The sequence below is a fragment of the Empidonax traillii genome, unplaced genomic scaffold (assembly GCF_003031625.1).
Source record: "Empidonax traillii isolate 1590-97213 ecotype Southwest subspecies unplaced genomic scaffold, ASM303162v1 scaffold738:size396264, whole genome shotgun sequence".
Lineage (NCBI taxonomy): Eukaryota > Metazoa > Chordata > Aves > Passeriformes > Tyrannidae > Empidonax > Empidonax traillii.
In genome coordinates, this window is record NW_020955931.1 from 132861 (window position 1) to 151452 (window position 18592).

An 18592-nucleotide genomic window follows, 5' to 3' on the forward strand; every position below is an offset into this window, starting at 1 on the left:
GGGGAGCTTTTACTCCATGCACTCTCTGTCCTGTGAGAGTGATTTTTGTGACTGATTTTGCCAGATGCTGAGCTGTATCTGGAACCAGTGCACAGTGGAATCCCTGGGAACCACACGAGTTCCCCCCTTACCTGCGGTCTCAGCCTTAACATCTTACAGGGGAAGTTCCCTGCCTATGGCAGGGGGTGGAATGAAATGTTTTTTAACATCCCTCCCAACCCAAACCAGTCTGGGATTCTGTGATTCCACAATCTCTCGCAGCACTGAGCTGCCCTGAGAAGTAGTTTGGTGCAGCCAAGTGAGGATTCATCCTCACCGTTAAGCCCTCAGAGCAGAGATCTGCTCAGTCTTGGGTGAGTTCTGAACAGAGCCAGAAATCTCTGTGGAAACTCACAACAGCAGCAGAATGGGAAAAGCATATGGCATCACTTGAAACTCCTGGGAATGTCATGGAGTATGCAGGAGAGCTGAGACATGGAGCCATTGCTGTGGATTTGGGTGTCCCTCAGCACCCCTGCAGCTCACAGCCATGAGATGGATCTCCCAGTCCAGGATCCCAAATTTACCAGAGGGTCCAACAACAATTCAGCTCCTCAGCTCTGCTGCTCACGGGGAAGGAGCGAGTGCAATGCCTCTGTGCAGCCCATGCAGAGGGGGCAGAGGGTTATTTAGTTTTCCTGTATTTTTTTTAAGGCATCACATCCCAGGCACGGCGCTGGGCTTTGCTCCCGGGCACAAATGCAGCCTGAAAGCAACAGAAAGCTTTGTTCTGCCCTGCAGTTCGAGTGGCAAAAGCTCTTCTGCTTTATAAAATTTGCTTCAGTTCCATGATTCCTTTGTGCCCCTGGAGATGGGGAGCTGCTAATCACCATCCCCCCTGAACTGGAGCCAACAAGATTACCAGCCGGAACCGCTAATCTGTCTGCACGGTTCTCACTCCAGTGGCTGCTGGAGGGAATTCTGCTCCAAGAAACACTTGGCTCACACTGCTGCTGCTCTGGAGACTGGGAATGTGCCCAGGCCCTTCTTTCTTCTTAAGTCAGAGAAGGATGATGGTTGTGTAAGTGATGTTTGGGGCCCAGCACGCATCCATGTCTCAAGTAACAGCGTTTTGTTGGGACAAGGTTAGTGAGGCTGTTGGGGTTGTTTTAAAACGGGAAAGCAGAATTTTCTCCTAAGATCTGATGTGATCTTCCTCACAGAGATGGGTTATCGTCAGTGCTGTGACTCCTGCCAGCGTGTCATTGTCCTTGTGAGTGTGTTCTGCTGTCCTGGCTCTGCTAAGCCATAGTGAGGAGACACCACAGGCAGCCTCAGGTGGAGAAACATGATTTTGAACTGAGCCTAATTATCACAACAGACCCTGGGGGGCTTTAAAAGCCGCGTTCCCCAGTGTGGCACTTGAGGACATGAGTTAGTGGTGGCCTTGGTAGTGCTGAGGGAATGGTTGGACTTGATGGACCTTGAGGATTTTTCCAGCCACAACAATTCTGTGATTCTACAGCAGTGGGGTTCTTCTGAGGCCAGGGAAAGCTCTGCAAGACACCACCAGCTCTGGAGAGGGTGTGCAGAGGTGCCACCAGTTGCTGCGTTTTGTCTTGCCCTGTATCAAACTCGCTGAAAAAGATTTCAGCTTGCTCTTGGCTTGTCTGAGGAAATAGCATTTATCTTGGATTCCAAAGCAGAAGACATCGTCTGGCAAGGCCCAGCTATGAGACAGGTTCATTTCCTTGAGCGTGGAGCCTCTCAGAGCTGAGAGCTCTGCCAGAGGAAGGGCTGGGAACACCTTCCCACAAAGCATTTCAGCTGGCTGGTACAAAATCTGCACACACACAGCAGGGAGTTGTTCCTTCCTGGCAGGAGCATGGAATGGTCCTGCCGTGTCCTCTGCTGCTGTGAACTGCAAAGCTGGAAAAGGGGAACTGAGGGACCAAAAACTACATGTAAAAAGTATCTGTAACTCACAAAATGAGTCTTCTTTGAATGTCCCTCCTCCCTTTTCCCTTCTCCCTTTCCCCCTTCCTTTCTTTTTTTTCCTTTTCCCTTCTCTCCCCACGGCCATCTCCCATCCCCAGGAAGGATAAGCTGACTCCCACACGTTTGAGGGGCAGACCGGGCTGGGCCCAGAGCTGTTCCAGTTCCAGTGCTACTCAGAACCCCATGGGATAAAGGCAGCCTGAAGTATTTTCCCTCTGGATTGAGTTTTCCGCGCTGTCCTGTGCGGGAGGCTCAGCACACAAACCCCTCCACTGCTCCCACTGCCTCACCTGGATGTTCAGTTCCTCACAAACTCCTCACCCCACCAGGGACAAGGTCGAGCTGACAGCCTTATATTGTTTTTGATTAGCAAATTCTGGAATTAGAAGCCATGCTCTATGATGCCCTGCAGCAAGAAGCTGGAGCCAAAATTTCCGAACTTCTTTCAGAAGAGGAGAAGGAGAAGCTGAAGAGCGCCGTGGAGCAATGGAAGCGGCAGGTGATGAGTGAGCTCCGGGAGAGGGACGCCCAAATCCTGCGGGAAAGGATGGAGCTCATTCAGCACGCACAGCAGGTGGGCACAGGGGCAGGGCACAGTGGGATCCAGGGTGGGACGGTCCCTGTGAGCACCAGCCTCCCCTCCTAGAGCTGTCCCACCACTGGCTGGTCCTGGGGCAGGTGTTGGTTGGCCTTGGAGAACCCTGCACACGGGGCATCTTGGTTTTCCTGACCTCGTCACACACAGTGACATTCCCAGAGGACTCACCTGCAGCTTAATACCCAATGTGTTTTTGGTAGAAGCACAGCCACATCCAGTTTATATCCCCCAAAAACTAATGCATCTTCTGGGTACATCTGTTATTTGGTTGGTTAATAAATATTTTTTTATTTGAAATCTGACAGAGAATTAAAGAGCTAGAAGAAAGAATTGAAGGCCAAAAAAGACAAATAAAAGAGTTAGAGGAAAAGGTAAGGTCATGCAGCTGGGACAGCTGCTGTGTGTGCACATGACCATTATCCATTTCACCTGGGCTAAGGAAATGTCCTTAGAGAACTCGTGTGTGTAGTGCAGACAGAAAGTGGGAGAGCTCCAGGAAACCAGTTTGCACTTGCATCAGTCCCTCTGGGAAGAAAAGGCTGACTGCCTAAATTGAATCGTTCCTTCTGCTGTCCCTCAGTGAAGTCCATAACACAGGACTTGGCAGGGATGGGGGTCCATCCACCCTGGGAAGGGAGAGAGTTGAGGTCAGCGGGTCAGCTCTGGGGAAGGAGCTGGGATCTTTGCTCCCTCCCTCCCATCTCCAGCATCTTCCCGTGCAGCTGCATGGACCAGCCTTTCCCAGCAGGAACGAGGGGCCTCGCTCTCCTCCCCCCACCTACAGCCACAGCTGTCACTGCCACCGCAGTTCCTGTCATCGGCCCCTCTCCAGTCAGAACTGATGTATTCGACCCCAAAATTGCCCTCAGCTGAACACACTCATTCCCAGTGACATGGCCATGGGAGAGCTTGGCCAGGGCCAACAAGGCTGAGCTGGACTTGCACCTGAGACTGAACCCAAACCTCATCAGGGTTGGGTTTGGGGGGTTTTGAGGTCTCAAAAGAATTCAGATGATGTTATCCCTCCCTATTTTCCCTGAGCCCGTGGCTGTGACTGGGCTGGGCTCAGGAGGCAGGGGATGACTGTGACCAGTCCAAGGGACACAGGGGCTCTGGTGAGCTGAGTCGAGCCCTGAGCCCTTGGACCCAACTTCACACTCCATATTTCCTCTCACCTGGGAGTTTTGTTGCACTCTGTCTGTAACCACAGCTTTTTCTCAGCTAAACACACTGTAAACTCTTAATCTCTTTCTTCTCTTCCATTTTTTCCTCTCTTCCCCCCCCCCTTTTCAGTTTTTATTTTTGTTTTTATTTTTCTCTTTAGCTTTCATTCTTTGGTCCTAGCCCTTCAGGCCACATGCACAAGGTAAGCCCTCGGGTCACCTCTAGTCTCTCCTCTTCTTCTCATAAAGCATCAGAGCCTTCCCCTTGCTGTATTGGCAGGATTGGAGGGTCTCCTGGGCAGTCCAGAGAACCTAAAAATGGAAACTCCAAAGCCTTTAAAAACCATGAAATCTGGGCACCAGCAGAAAAAATCTTGTCAAACAGAATTTCCTTCTTTAGAGGGAAGGACAAGGAAAAGGGAAAATTCAGCAGGCTTAAAAGGGAAACAAGGAAAACATCCATTCTATGCTTATTCCTGGCTTCACCAGAGACTTCTCCAACTGATCCTTATTGGAAATCCATGGAAGCCTCAGCCCCTCTCCCTTCATGGCTGAGGTCTGACCTGCTCACTGACAGGGAGCTTGTCCTACCTCCAGGACAACAACCAGAAGAGTTTGGGGAGACCATGGCATTTATAAGGGTGTGTTCCTCCAAGCGTCATGCCAAAGGGTCCTGGGTACTCCCTGAATCCCCATTTTCCCCATGTAAATAGGGGGTAAATTGCCCTACTTCTGTTTGTGCTGCCAGAAATGGCCATGGCATGGCTAGCATTGAGGAAAACACTCCCCACGGAAATGGAATATAACACAAATCCTGTTTTATCAGTCGCAGAATTCAAGAGATAACTATAAATAGAACGTTACAGAAGTTTTGTGTGTGTTGTTTTTGCTCAGATGGGCTTTTCTTTGATCCGTGTTTTTATGTCTTGTTTCAGCCTACTGAAGGAGACACAGCTGCTCCCGCTGTTATTCCCAGGAAGACAGCCCTGCTTCCCGAGACCGAAACAGAGACATTGCCCTTTCCACCCCCCCAAATCTCTCTCATACTTTGCTACTGGCAATGGAAGGTGCAAATCCTTGTGACCCTTTCAGACTGGGGCTGGACCAGGGGGTGTGGAGATCCCTGCACAGGCCACATCCACACCACTGAAATCCCTGACGGAGCGTTTGGAAAAGATAGAACTGAGCTGACAAGGAAAGCCAAAAACTCTCCTCCTCCCTCTCCTACGGCCACAGGCTCCTTCCCCGAGTCCTGGCTCTGCTGCTTGAACTAACCTCCAGTGGAATCCTGGCTCTGCTGCTGGACACAGCTCTTGGCTCTGTCAGGAGCGACAGAACTGATTCAGATACACTGAATTATTTTGGTTCCCTGCTAAGCAGGTGGCAAATTGCTTCTGTGTAGAAGTGCCCGTGTCCCGTTTGTATGTCACACATTTATATTTGTTATCCATAGTTCCTTAAAAATCTCTCTTGAAAGAAAGACTTCAGGAAGAGTTCCAGAGGAGTAGCTTGTGACAAGATAGGAGTGAAAATGAAGTGGTTTGTTCCAAGGTATTTCTTCGTAACACAGGGTTTGTCCCATGGTTTGTTGGATATCCCAAGAGCCCAGTTTTGGGGAAAAACATGAAGCTACATTCAGGAAATCAAGCTGTAATTTTTTTTTTTTTTTTGAGTTTTCAGAAAACCATGATGAGCAAAATGACACAATAATTTATAATTTGCTGTCCCTGAGTGATGATAAAAGGCTAAACATTGTCCCAGCAAAAAGTTCAACCCGTGAAAGAGTGAACTAAAGCAATTATCCCTGATCCACACATGCTGGGCTGGGGGAGGCAGCAAGAGGGAGCAGAAGATGTTGTCAAATGGAAGATGATGTCAGCTGGAAAACGTCCTCACCTTGGGGAAAGGGAGCACAAATCCCGAGCCCAGGAGGCTGGTGCAGGAACCAGGAAGGAAAAGGAATCCTCCAGAAAAACAGCTGAAGAGGGGAAATCCAGAAGAAATTCCAGACTGTGATGGACCACGTGGGATCTGCAGCTGAGCACAGAAACACGGGGCTGTGGGGCAAGGCCAGGAACAACCTCCTGTTCACAGCCACAGCAAAGGGCCCATCCCTGGGAGCACAGGGCAGGAAGGAGACAGAGCTCCGGGCAGGTAAGATGGGCTGATCAACTGGAACCCCCTTATTCTGGGATTCTGTGAGCCCTGGAACTCCTTCACTTGCAAATCTCTCTCATTTGGGTTAAAATGCTTCAGATGGTAACAGAGAAAACATTGAATTTGGTATTGAAATTACCAAAGTCCTTATTTAAACATCATTTATCTATCTATCTATCTATCTATCTATCTATCTATCTATCTATCTATCTATCTATCTATCTATCTCTATTTTGCTTCAGTAATTTAGGTGTTGAATTTCAGTGGGATATAATCACAAATGCTGACTTCATGCTTTTAGATCAGTGGTCACTCAACACAAAATTACTGGGAGGTTCCAGAGCATTGTCCCAGTGCTGTGCCCATTGGTATCACACCAGACCCCTAGGGCAGTGAGGTCAATGAGATCTGTGAATTCAGTAACCCAAAAAAGCCTTTAATCCCTCAAAGGAGGAAAATAAAAATGCTTTGGCTTTCTGAAGTGTCTGTTGGACAACTCCTCAACAGAAAGTTAGATTTCAAGGAAATGTTTTCTTTATTAAGAATGTGTGTTTTAACAAGAACCTCTGAGATCTCCCTGAAGTGAAGAAATAGAAAATCTTTTGGCCTTCTGGGCATGACCCTGTGACCTGTTTTCTCAGGTACCCAACCTATTCCCTGAGCAGATCCAACCCCAACCCCTCTGTGCCCACAGTTCTGCCCCAGCCAAGCCCCACATGCACCGGCCTTGGGGCTTGGAGCAACATGGTCTGTGGAAGGTGTCCCTGCCCAGGGCAGGGGATGGAACTGGATGAGCTCCAAACTCTTCTGGGATTCTCTGAAGTGTGGAATAGGAATCATGGCTGGGTGTGCTCGGGGTGCTGGGGTAGTGGGGGACAGCAGTGTCCAGGGTGGCACCGGCAAAGGAGGCCAGGCAGGGCTCAGAGTGCCTTTGGCTGGCTTAGTTTGCAGCTGCTTAACTTCTCAGCGTGCTTTTAATGATATTTTGATGTAAGTATTTGTGCTTGTCTAGGTACAGAAATATTTGGGTTAGAAAGATGCATAAATACAAATATAAGCATTTGTATAAACACAGATATCTGCAGGCACCGAGGAAGCTGCTTTATGAAAGCATTACTTAAACACCAAATTTATGCGTTCATTGAGCACCAACTTTTAATTCCACTACAAGTTTAATCTCTCCTGTGGGTTGAAGGGAACAGCAGCCAGGTAGTGGGGGGGATCCAGGGTGTCCCAAAGGCAGAGAACCCATCAGCAGGGACCCCACTGGAGGGTGCTGCAGCCTAAGAAAAACTGGGAACTGTGTGTCCTGCAGGATCATAAACTGCTGCTTTAGAGGCTATTTTATTCTTCTAAGCAGTTCTAGGATATTATTTTATTTACTTTTAGTGTGTATTTAAGGAATTTTGGAGACTCCCAGGGATAGGTAGCACTCGCCTATATCCAAGTAAATAAGTTGTCAGTTACCTAAGAGAAATTTATTGCTATTGACTCTTACATTTATAGAAGAGGCTTGAGCATCCACATTTTTTTCCTCAATTCTCTCAGTTTAATTTAAAATCCAGCATTATTTATAACTCCATTTGATATTTGTTTACTCAAAGGAAATAACATCTGGGATGTGCTGGAGGCCTGGTCTGCATCAGGAAAATCTGTGCTTGATGCAGCAGCTGGTACTGGAATGCCTTGTACTGGAAAACTTCAGGAATTTAGCTGCACATGCCCAACCACACATTCCATCAAATCCTAAATGAACTCTGGAGGTTACATCTCAGCACTAATATATCCGGCCAAAAGGCTTTCTGGCTCGGAGTGCAAACCCCTGAGCCCCTGCAGGTCATCAGAAGGAGACCTGTCCCTCTGGCTGGAATTAGCCAGGACATGATGCTGTTGGGTTTCAGATGATAATTTTCCCTGTTTTTTGCTGCCTACAATCCCCTGTCCTGTTGCACCTCCTGGGCTGCCCCAGCCCAGCCACTGCTCTGTGAGATGTGGGCACTGACCAGGCCATGCCCTTTACAGCTAAATGTGGTTCCCAAGGATGATATTCTGTGTGTGTGTGCCCACACTGAGAGCATGGAGAGCACAGAGCCTGGCCCTGACAGTGTCTGTAGATGCTGCATCTGAGAGGAAGGGGTGTTTGCCCATCACTGCCACACAATGTCTTCTGTAAATAAATTCCTTCTGATAAATGCACACCAAGTGCTGCCTCTTGCTAACCTGGACTGGCTGACACAGATAGAATTGGAAAGACCAAACTAGACCCTGTGCCCACCATTAAACACTCTCTGCCTGGAGAAGGGTCACACCTGAGTGGGATCCGCTTTGAGTCGTGGCTGTAAAGGTAACAGAAGATATTGCTGTAATTACAGTTTAATTACTTCGATCTGAACTAGAGCATTGAAAATATTAAATTATTATTAAAATAATTAAAGTATTAATATTAAATTATTATTTTCAATGTTTTCAGAAGGATGGAGAGAAGACCATGGCAGGGGGTTGGAAGTAGATGATCTTTAGGGACTCTTCCAGCCCCATCTAGTCCGTATTCCATGATTTTGACCACAGATACCAGGTGCAGTAGGATGGGGAGCATTTCCCACAGAGATCAGGGGGGTCACCTCCTTCAGCACTGGTGGGGGCTCTGTCCCCATGAGCCTCTCTTTTGTAGAAAATTCCTTTTCTTTAAATCACATTATATATTGATCTTCCGAACAATAATCAAACTGTTCTCCGCTCCTGGTGGACTCCAGCTGTCAGCAGTGGCTGGGTTTTTTTTGAGGTCAGCAGCACATCCTTCCAGAGAGGATCCACAGGGGAGATGAGGAGCTACTGGAGCTGAAATTCCCTGTAAGGCTTCATCAGCAACCCCGTGTGTGTGTGAGCTCCTGCTTTCTGGAAGGGGCTGGAAATTACTTCCCTCACAGGGGCCCTAATGAGCTGCATCATTAGAATGCTAATTGGCAAATCTTTGCTGTGCAGGGTGACCCCAAACATCTTTGTTTAAAGTGAAGTGTAGGGGAAATTCAGGCCATCAAGGAGACTCCCACTGAGCAAAGGCATTCCTGGGAAGGCACAGAGGAATTGACTCAAAAGCTTTTACTCCCTTTCACCGTGCTGTAAATCCTGTGGATTTCTTGTTCTCAGTGAAGAGCCAGATTGGGCTCAGCAATAATGAAGAGATTTCCAGTGGGTTAATAATTGTCAATTTATATAAGAGCTTAGGGTGTCTTCTTGCCTGGTGTTTCTGCTTCGCTGTCTCAGGAGCTTTTCCAGACTGAAATGCAGAGAAATGACAATGTCAGTCTGAATTTATGGATGAGACGGGATGAGATGGAGGCCCTGGGGCAGGAGGAACGCTGCTGGTGCTGAAGGATGGCTAAGCCAGGTCTGAGGCAGGGCTGCAGCTCATCCCAGAGCTCTGGGCTGTGCAGAGCCTGCTCCTTGCTGGTTTACCAAATCCCACAGGAAAACACTTTGTCGCCGATTTGCTGAGATTTTTCTTCTAAGCCAAACGTCGGGTTTATTACAGCAGGAACTTTTGGTTGTGCCTCTTGGGCAGGTTCAGAGAGGGCAGGACCTGGAACCTGGAACACAGCAGAGAATCACAGACTGGTTTGGGTTGGAAAAGACCTTAAATCTCATCTCGTTCGACCCCCTGCCACGGGCAGGGACAACTTCCACTAGACCATATTGTTCCAAGCCCCATCCAACTGGCCTTGAACAATTCACAGGGTGTTCTTGTGTCTGTGGGATGTAAAGAAGAGCTTTTTCAGAGTGCAAACATCCTGCAAATTTGTGTCCAGCAACAGCAATTTGGTGTCCTGTCTGCTTCCCCTCAGGACACCAGTGCCTTCCATCCTTAGCTTGCTCTCAGAAAGAAATCTCAGCCTAACTCTATACAGAGCTGAGACTGGTAGGGTAAAAGCCTGATCCTCAAAGCTGGTTTAAAGATAATAATTCATTTTATCCTTTATTCCTCAAGCAGAGCAGGTTCAGTTCTCATCATGTCTGAAGAGTTCTCCCCCTTAATTTGGGTCTCGCTGAGTTCTCATAAATAATAAGGACACGTATTTTTGCAATGTACCACACTCAGTGTTAGCCTGAAGAATTAATTAGCTGGAAAATCTATTATAAAGGGAACTGTGTTTTTTTTTTAAAATGCATTATGTTTGTAAATTCATGTGTTTGTGTACATACACACCCCCACACACACCCTTGTGTATTTATACAATTAGATTTTCATGTGCACAGTGTTAACAGACAAGCAGAGGTCAAAGCCTTTGGGGAAGTTGTTATACTGATATGTAATGTCAAAGGAATTAGAAATATATCTTTCTGAGCATCCTGTAGCCTTTTCTTGCAACCAGGAACCTTTTCTTGCCTCCTGTCAGGGACCTCATCCTTTCCCTTCTGATAAAGCCAAAATGCACAACACCTAAGTTTTATCTGGAGGATCAAATGTTGAACAGAAATGCAAATTACCAGATTAAAAAAAAAGTTTTTTGTCAAATTCACAGTGCTGATGGCCCAAATTTTTTTAAATTCATGGTCTTTATTCCTAAAGATTTCATACAATAATTCTAAAGAAGTGGTGCAGCTGTTTGATAGTGTCATATGGATCACCATCGAATCAATCACCCTTATGGTCCCTTCCAACTTGAGACATTCCATGGCTCTTTGATCTCCTGGGTCTGTGATCTGTCCTCTCCAATGCTGCTGTAAGATCATACATAGAAACATAAAAACCTTATATTTTGGGTCGAGATATATTGGGAAGAGTCCCAAATCTGAAGATTTTTGGTTGGATAAGTACGTGAGAAGAAGGAGTATTTGACTTACTCTTGAGCGTTATTGGTTACTGGGATTTTGTGTGGTCAAGTCTTAAACTTCTGTTTTTATGGATTTAGTCTGGTTTGACAAAGACTCTTAAACACAGGGTGGCTGCTGCCCAGCCCCACCCAAGTAACTGTGCCAAATCCTTCCAGTAAGCTACTAATTCCTATGGAATGAAAAGGGACAGGTGGCAGAGGGACCACGTTCACCTGTGGTTCTCCTGGAGTCACTGTCCATGCTGTAGGTCAGATTGTGTCTTGGGGGGAAAACCTTGCAGCAGCTAATCCTGCTGGGTAGGAATCTGGGCCTCCTGGGCTGCCAGCTGGGTGACAGGGAGGGGACAGCCCAGCTGTGAGGTGGGAGCAGGACGGCTCCATCCTGACCGCACTGGAGAGATTCACATACAGGTGGCCGTGTCTGCCACAAACCTGTGCTGTCTGTAGGGTTTGGGTGTCTCTGTGTTCCACTAAAATAAATTATTTTTCATAAGGAGCAGCTCCTCAGTGCAGACAGGGAGGGTGCTGGGGTGCCCAGTGATGTGCCTGCACTACCAGGTCAGCAAAAAATCCCAGAGAAAACTCCCCCAGGAAAGGAGAACATGTCCAAGTAACTAAGACTGTCCAGGCCTCATGCTGATCTGTAGAGGCAGACTGAGGAAATTATGTTCTGTCAATGGCTTTCTGAAGACACATTTCCCCAGGGGGCACTTTCCTCCTTGTTATAAACAGGAATGTTATAAACAGCCCAGGGATACAGCAAATGGAAGAGAGGAGTGTCAGGACGGCTGTCACAGACAGACCAGCCCGCGTTGGCAGCGCTGGGATGTCATGGAACTAAAGGGATTGTAAAATACTCACCCGCCGTCAAATCAAAGCCACTTTTCACCCTGTGCCAATTGTACTGAGGGAGCGACTGTAGGATTCTGGGGGCTGTAAATTTATAATGTACCAGATCTCTGAGAGTGTTAATTGCAGCTGTGCTTCTGAAAGCCTCCACAGTGAGGTCATCTGGGCAAGAGAAGGATGTTCCAGTGGGATTGAGCAGTGCCATCACCCTGAGGTTCCTGCTGGGGAACACCCTTGTGTGTCTTTCCCCCAGGAGCAGGTGATGGGGAGGCTGAGGTGTCATCCTGCATTTCCTGCCTTAGTGCTGCATTTTCAGCATGCCCGTCCTGCTGAACTGTCCTGTGCCAGAGCTGCAGCTCCTCCCTCCCTGTGCCCAGGGGTCTGTGACAGGAATAATGCTGGAGAGTGATTGTTCTCGGCAGGGTGTGATGGTTTATTATTTCTCAGAGATGTTTCTTTATTTGCTTCCGCTGCCCTTTGGAGCTGATGTGCAGAACAGGTGAACCAGGGGGTGGTTTATTCCCTTCTATGTTGTGTAATTATGGCTTCACACTGTAGGGGAGACCTGGCCATGGATTTAGCATGGGAGCACATGTTCTGGAAGAGACCAGAAGACAGGGGAAGGGCTGTGGTCACAGCCCCAAGGCTGCCAGAGCTCAAAGAGCATGTACACAACACTCTCAAGGACAGGGTGGGATTGTTAAGGTGTCCTGGGCAGGGCCAGGAGTTGGACTGGATGGTGCTTGTGAGTCCCTTCCAACTCAGAATATTCCACGATGCTGTGATTGCGTGAAACCTGCAAGTGAGCAGGTCAGGGCAGGGAGGGCTGCTGGAGGTGAGCCCGGAGAGGTGTCATCCCACCATCCCACTCCCCCTGCCCTGGGAGCACCTGAGCTCCGGCAGCTGCCACCAACCTGCTCCTGTTCCTGCAGGTCCATTGGGAAAGGACCGAAAATCCATCCCTGTCTGCCCACGCTGAGTGGAGCTGAATGGCTGCTTTGTCTGGAGTTCTCCTGGGAGCCCCTCAAACACCACATTCCTGATCCCAGCTGCTCCTGGAGACACTCCCAGCCCAAGGATTTATGTCCTCAGGGGCGTTCCAGCCCTTCCAGCTGTGGCAGCAGATGGATGCTGGTGCCAATAAGGGATTCCAGTCATGAACTCACTGCCCGGGCCTTACAAACAGAGATTTTTCTAAGGGTTAACTGACAATGACATTTATAAAATCCCCATTATTGCAAATACAGCAGACAAATATTTTAAATTAGAATCCCAGAATGGTTTGTGTTGGAAAGGACCTTAAAACTGATCTCATTCTACCCCCTGTCATGGGCAGGGACACCTTCCACTATCCCAGATTGCTCCAAGACCTGTCCAGCCTGACCGCGGACACTTACAGGGATGGAGCAGCTAAAGCTTCTCTTTCTTCTCATATTTTCCACACTCCACAGAAAACAAATTGATGCTGTTTCTATGTGTAAAAAATAGTGATATTGCCTAATATTTTATATATTACACAACATGTAAATATATTTTATAGCTGTCGTACATTTTCCATCACCATAATGACTGTCTTGTGAGAGATTTGTCTTTTTAAGAAGCACTTTAATATTATTTACAAATTACATGAAAAGTGTATATAAGTATATCACATTCACTCATATGCCCCGTGTACCCAAATGGCATACCCCCAATAATTAGGGGATGTTACCAGCAATTAACCAAACTAGCTTTCTAAAGGACAAAACTAACAGTTTTCAGTGCAGAATCAGCCATTTTTGTAAAAGCAGCACACAGTCAAAATAGATCCATTTAACCTGTTCTGGTGGGAGCTCAAGAACCAGGGCTGTGCTCACACATGCTGCTTTTTGGGTAGGGCCGCAGTCATTAAATAGTTTTAATTATAAATATTCTGCTCATTCTTTGTTACACACTGCTTCAAAATCCAACATGAAAAGAAAATGCTGTAGGCTTCTGTGCACGTATATCTGTGCCTGTAAAATGAGTAGTATCAAGATTTTATCACAGAGAAATGATTTGTAATGGAAGGAAACAGCCTTTTAAAGCCCTGCTATCAAGCCCCGAGGGACCAGCACTATTTTATCCCATAGCAGAAGCAGTTTGTAGCGTGTCTGGGTCAGAATTCCTCCTGTCTCCATTGGGAAAGGACAGGTAAAGCCTGATTGTGGTGGCAGAGTCCCCGGCACTCTGATCGCAGTGCAGGAGGGCGATGCCAGAAGCCCAGCTCTGCCCTACATGTGGGTTGCTGATGGCACGAAACCGTGTAGAAAAATGACCAGAAATGGTTCAAACTCAGCTGTGCTGTTTGTTCCTGTTAGTCCCGACCTGGCAGAGCAGTGATGGAGGTGAGGGGCACAGGCTCCAGCAGTGCCTGACACCCCCAGCCCAACTCCAGCCTCCTTCCTGGCCCTGGAGAGGCTGGAAAGCTTCTGGGGCCCAGGAAGGGCGTTTCATATTCCAGGCCATTAATATTAATGAGGTGAAGTGCTTTTATGCTTGTGGGCAGTTCCTGCTAAGATCACAGGGTTTGTCAGCATAAATGGGTCGGGTCAGTAATTTTCCTTCCATTGGTAGATATGACAGTCTTAAGGCATGAAAACCTCACAATTTTCCAAGTCAGTATGGCCAGGAACAAAGCACGCCATTGGATATGTTCACTGGGTTGTCCTGCAAAACAGTGCTCTTAGTTCTTAAGTAAAAATTAGGAATTTAGCAACAAAGTGACAATGAAAGGCTGTTGATTGCTGAGATCCTCGGAGCCAGTAACCCTTCCTCCTGCCACAAAAGCCATGGGAGTGTGGCCTCAAATGCAGTCAGAATCTGAATTTTTGCAGAGAATAATTTTCACTCAGTAGATAATTACCTGAGTGGTCTTCACCCCCTCATCCCGCTCATGCAGGCAGCTGTTAGCAAAAATCACATCAGGCACACTCTGCCCAAGCTGAGGTTGCAGCTGTAATTTCTGTAAGTATGGAAAGATCCATAACTATTAGTGCCCTGATCTTTCTCTGCTGTAAATCCCCATAACTTCATGGGTCCCAAGCTGGATTCCAAATGGGTTTCCAGGCTCCACCACTGCCACCAACCCTTCACTGGGGAACACGAGCGGCAAGAGCGTGGAAAGGGGATTTCCAGCTCAGGATGGCGTGTTTAAACAAACCCATCAAATCCCCTTAGCAACACTCATAAAGAAAGAAATGTATATATGTATATTTATATATATATGTCTCCTTCCATTGCAGCCTTGCTAAGAGGCTGTGCTGATGAGGGTGATCATTCCTCATCAGGAACTGTAGTGACAGGACAAGGAGTAATGGGTTCAAACTGAAAGAGGGGAATTTAGGTTGGATGTACAGAAGAAACTCTTCCCCGTGAGGGTGGGGAGGCCCTGGCACAGGTTGCCCAGAGAAGCTGTGGCTGCCCCATCCCTGGAAGTGTCCAAGGCCAGGCTGAACAGGGCTTGGAGTAACCTGGGACAGTGGAAGGTGCCCCTGCCCGTGGCAGGGGGTGCAATGAGACGAGTTTTAAGGTCCCTTCCAACTCAAACAAGTCTTTGAGGAGTCTATGATTCCTCTCCCATATGAAGTGCGACCCATAATCTTTGAGGAACTGCATTCCTGGATTGCTCTATTCAGCAAAGCTGCCGTTTTCCACACTCTGTGAACGCTCAGATGCACAAACGTCAGCGCTCCATCCATTACCGTTTCTGAAAGGCTTTTGTCCCATTTGTACGACTTTCTGTTAAAAAGAAATCCCTCTTTGGCAGGAGATTGCGGGGTGAGAGAGTGGTAACTGTGCCTTTTATCTGAGGCACGGCCAGCCCCGGGCACACTGAGTGACATTTGAAGTGGCACCGTGTCTGCCTTCACCCAAACCCGATGTGACGGCCCCGCCCCGCCCGGCGCTGCCACCCCGGTGCCATGAGCAGCGACAGAGCCAGGCATAAAGCAAAGTGGCATCTGGAAAAGCCGGTTTTAGTTACTCTCGGTTTCTTTTAAGTTCTGTGTCTTTTCAGGAATTGCTTCTGAAAAAAATTCTTGGGGTGTTACTGTGCCCCTGTGAGCTGTGTGTGTCCCTGTCTGGAGCCTCCTGCGGAGGGACAGAAGGGCCACCTGACCTCCAGAACCTGGTGTGGTGAAAGGTGTCCCTGCCCATGGCAGGGGGTGGAATGAGATGAGCTTTAAGGTCCCTTCCAGCCCAACCCAGTCTGGGATTTTCTGGCCTGCTGGCTGAGTGGGCAGGGAAGGGTTAATTCATTCCCCCCACAGTGCAGGGGCTGTACTGGGGAGGGGGGATTCAGCTGCTCATGAGGTCTGAGGGTAGAAAAGACAGGGAAAGGGGGATTCTCTCCTTTCTAGTCATTGGCTGAGCTGTTCTGCTTCCTATGTGTCTGCCCCAGAAATTCCCCTTCCATCTGGTGTTGGTCTCGTAGCTGAGTGTGAAATAGAGAACACAGAGACGAGTCCAAGGAGGTGCACAGGAAGGGTCGGGGCAGATGCAGGACCACTCTCCCACCTATGGGCACCACGTCCTCTGTGCTGTCTCTGCTCATCAGAGGAGGTGGAATTTGGCTCCATGGTTATCAGCTTGTCCTCTCAGAGCTTGTGAAATGAGGCAAACTTTAAATTCTTCGTTCATCACTATCATCACAATATTCTATCATCACAATATTCTGAGTGTTACCCAAAACTGTTAGGGGAGTGTTGCTTAAGGAAAATGAAGGATATGATATGTGGCACAGCCTAGAAAAAACAATACATTTAATATTTAATAAATGACCTCTTTTTTTTTTTTTTTCAGGGAAAATCCAGCAAGTGGCTAAGCCTATGCCAACTTAGACTTAACTGAGAGCTGCTTAACACAACCCAGCATAGCCCATGGAATGGAACTGAAAATCCCATGTGGGGGAGAGGAGCCCAGCTGTAGTTAATTCCTGTGTTTATTTTTGTTCTGTAGGTACCTGCACTGCTTCCAAAGCTTGGCTGGAGTTTGTAAAGTTATGAAGAGAACCCCTTGATACTGAAATTCTAAACCCTCTCCCTACACCAGTACACTGACCACCTCTTTTAACCCAGCACAGGGAGCTCAGCTGTGGAAACAGAATTAAATTGGTCAGATGTGATATTTGTACTGGATGGATGCAACGTCTTAAGGCAAAGGTTGTGGATTCTTATATCAGCAAATGATTATATTATGGAATTAATTTAACAAACTCCAGTTCTACCAGATCCTGATACCAGTGCTGGGATTCCAGGATGAGCTGCATTTTCACTTCTGCATTCTCACCTAAAACAGGTCCATTTTGAGTTCTACTGAAACACTTCATGTCTTAAAAACCAATATTTACTGGAAGCCCTGCAGGTGATAGTTGAGGTGTGTGCTAAGAAGGGGCTTGGGTCCATCACATGGCTCTTCACTCAGGCTGTGCTCTTGCCTGTTGTGTGTTTCTGTCTCAAGCATCAGTTCTGTTTTCCCATTGACTCGACTTCCTTAATCCTGGGGGTTTTAATTACAAAGCCAACTGTACAGGACAGGTCTGTGTGTAAATAAGGGATTGTGCTTATCTATATGTCAATATAAATATGTAAGAAGTTTTGTACATAGGAAAGAAGAAATGGCTGCAAGAATATTTTCAGAACTGTTTGCTCCGTATAAATGCACAGAGGGGACTGACATCCATGTGCTCCCTGACTCCACAGGAAGGGATTCTGCTGGGTTTTCAGTCTCTGTCTGTGACCCCTCTGGGCTCTGTGTGATGGGTTTGTTTGATCAGTCCCTGGCCGTGGGTTGGGGCCGAGCTGGAGCCGGTGCTGTCCACGAGATGAGCTGTGTCGGGTCTCGGCTGCTCCCTCCTCACCTCTGGCTCTGGTGCATCTTCTGAAACACGGTCTCCAAGCCACAGGATTGCGGCGAGGGGACAGTGCCCTCACCTGGGGGGTTCCTGCAGCCCCTCAATGCAGAGGTACAGCAGCAGGAGGGGGGGGGGCCACCCCCTCACCCCAAACCCACCACCACGTGTGCGTCAGGCCTGGACTTCTTGTTCAAGCTGTTGGAGGGTGTGGCTGTTATTTCCAGTATTCTGCTCTATAATATCTGTAGCCTTCAGTGATTCCTTGAGTGCCTTACACGGCTTGTGAACTGAATTCCTGACCGGGAAGAGACAATGCCCCTGGACCGGCGCCGACTCCTTGGCTCCGGCAGCGTGTGTGTGCACAGGAACAGGTTTAGCTTCGACTCAGGAAATCGCCCTGTGAATACGTGTATTAAACCCTGTATGATGTGTTGTACAGTTTATAAAAAAGCATTATTGTAAACTTATGCAAAACATTAACGTGGAGAAAATGGACTTTTTCGGCCCCCTGGCCGGCGTGACCTGTGTCCTCTAATCCAACCCCAAAATCATATCCAAAATACAGAACATTGGGTTCAGTGCTGCAACAGCCCGAAACCAGGGGCTGGAGTGAGCGAGTACAGAATTTTACACATATTTTTGTATCGTGATTCCTATGATATATATGGAGAGACTTTCTATTCCTTTGTAAAATACATAAATTATTGTCGACTTTTAATAAAAAGATCTGTTTTAAACCTTCAAATTGGATGATTTGGTTTGGGGCTGGGGCGATGGGGAAGCTGGACTGCGACACTGGCGGCCCTGGGGCACCGAGAGATGGCCGGTGGGAGGGCCGGGGGGGCGTTCGGGGGGCCAACCGCGCTGTCTCTGCCGTCACTGGCGCTGGGAGATGTCACCTCCCGGTCGTGCGTGGGGACTGGCACGGGTGGATGGGCACCGGGAGGGGCGGGGGGTCCCTGGGCGGCTCTTAACGCAGCGCTGGGCTCTTCTCCCCAGGGCGAGCCGGCTGCGGGAGCGCAGCGGCACCGGCACCGGGGCAGCGCGGGGGTCCCGGGCCCATGTCGGGGCGGCAGGAGGAAGCTCTGCCCGCCTGCTTTGCGGGGCTGGGTGCGGGCAGCCCGCGGCCGCGGCAGAAGCGCGG

At 48.3% G+C, this 18592-nt stretch overlaps 1 protein-coding gene across 17 annotated transcripts in view; it reads left to right on the forward strand.

The window, feature by feature from the left end:
• The window catches only part of JAKMIP3 (Janus kinase and microtubule interacting protein 3), a 69048-nt gene extending 50859 nt beyond the window's left edge, over positions 1-18189 (forward strand). For 11 of the 17 annotated variants that reach the window (XM_027900541.1, XM_027900547.1, XM_027900546.1 and 8 more), the window contains 5 exons: positions 2348-2551; positions 2881-2946; positions 3900-3941; positions 4674-5892; positions 16554-18189. In XM_027900541.1, the coding sequence (XP_027756342.1) occupies positions 2348-2551; positions 2881-2946; positions 3900-3941; positions 4674-5012 (651 nt within the window). In that variant the 3' untranslated portion in view covers positions 5013-5892; positions 16554-18189. Of the gene's footprint in view, positions 1-2347; positions 2552-2880; positions 2947-3868; positions 3942-4673; positions 5893-16553 lie in introns of those variants that run through there. The other 6 variants (XM_027900555.1, XM_027900556.1, XM_027900557.1 and 3 more) reach the window with 2 other exon arrangements.
• The last annotated feature ends 403 nt before the right edge of the window (positions 18190-18592 follow it).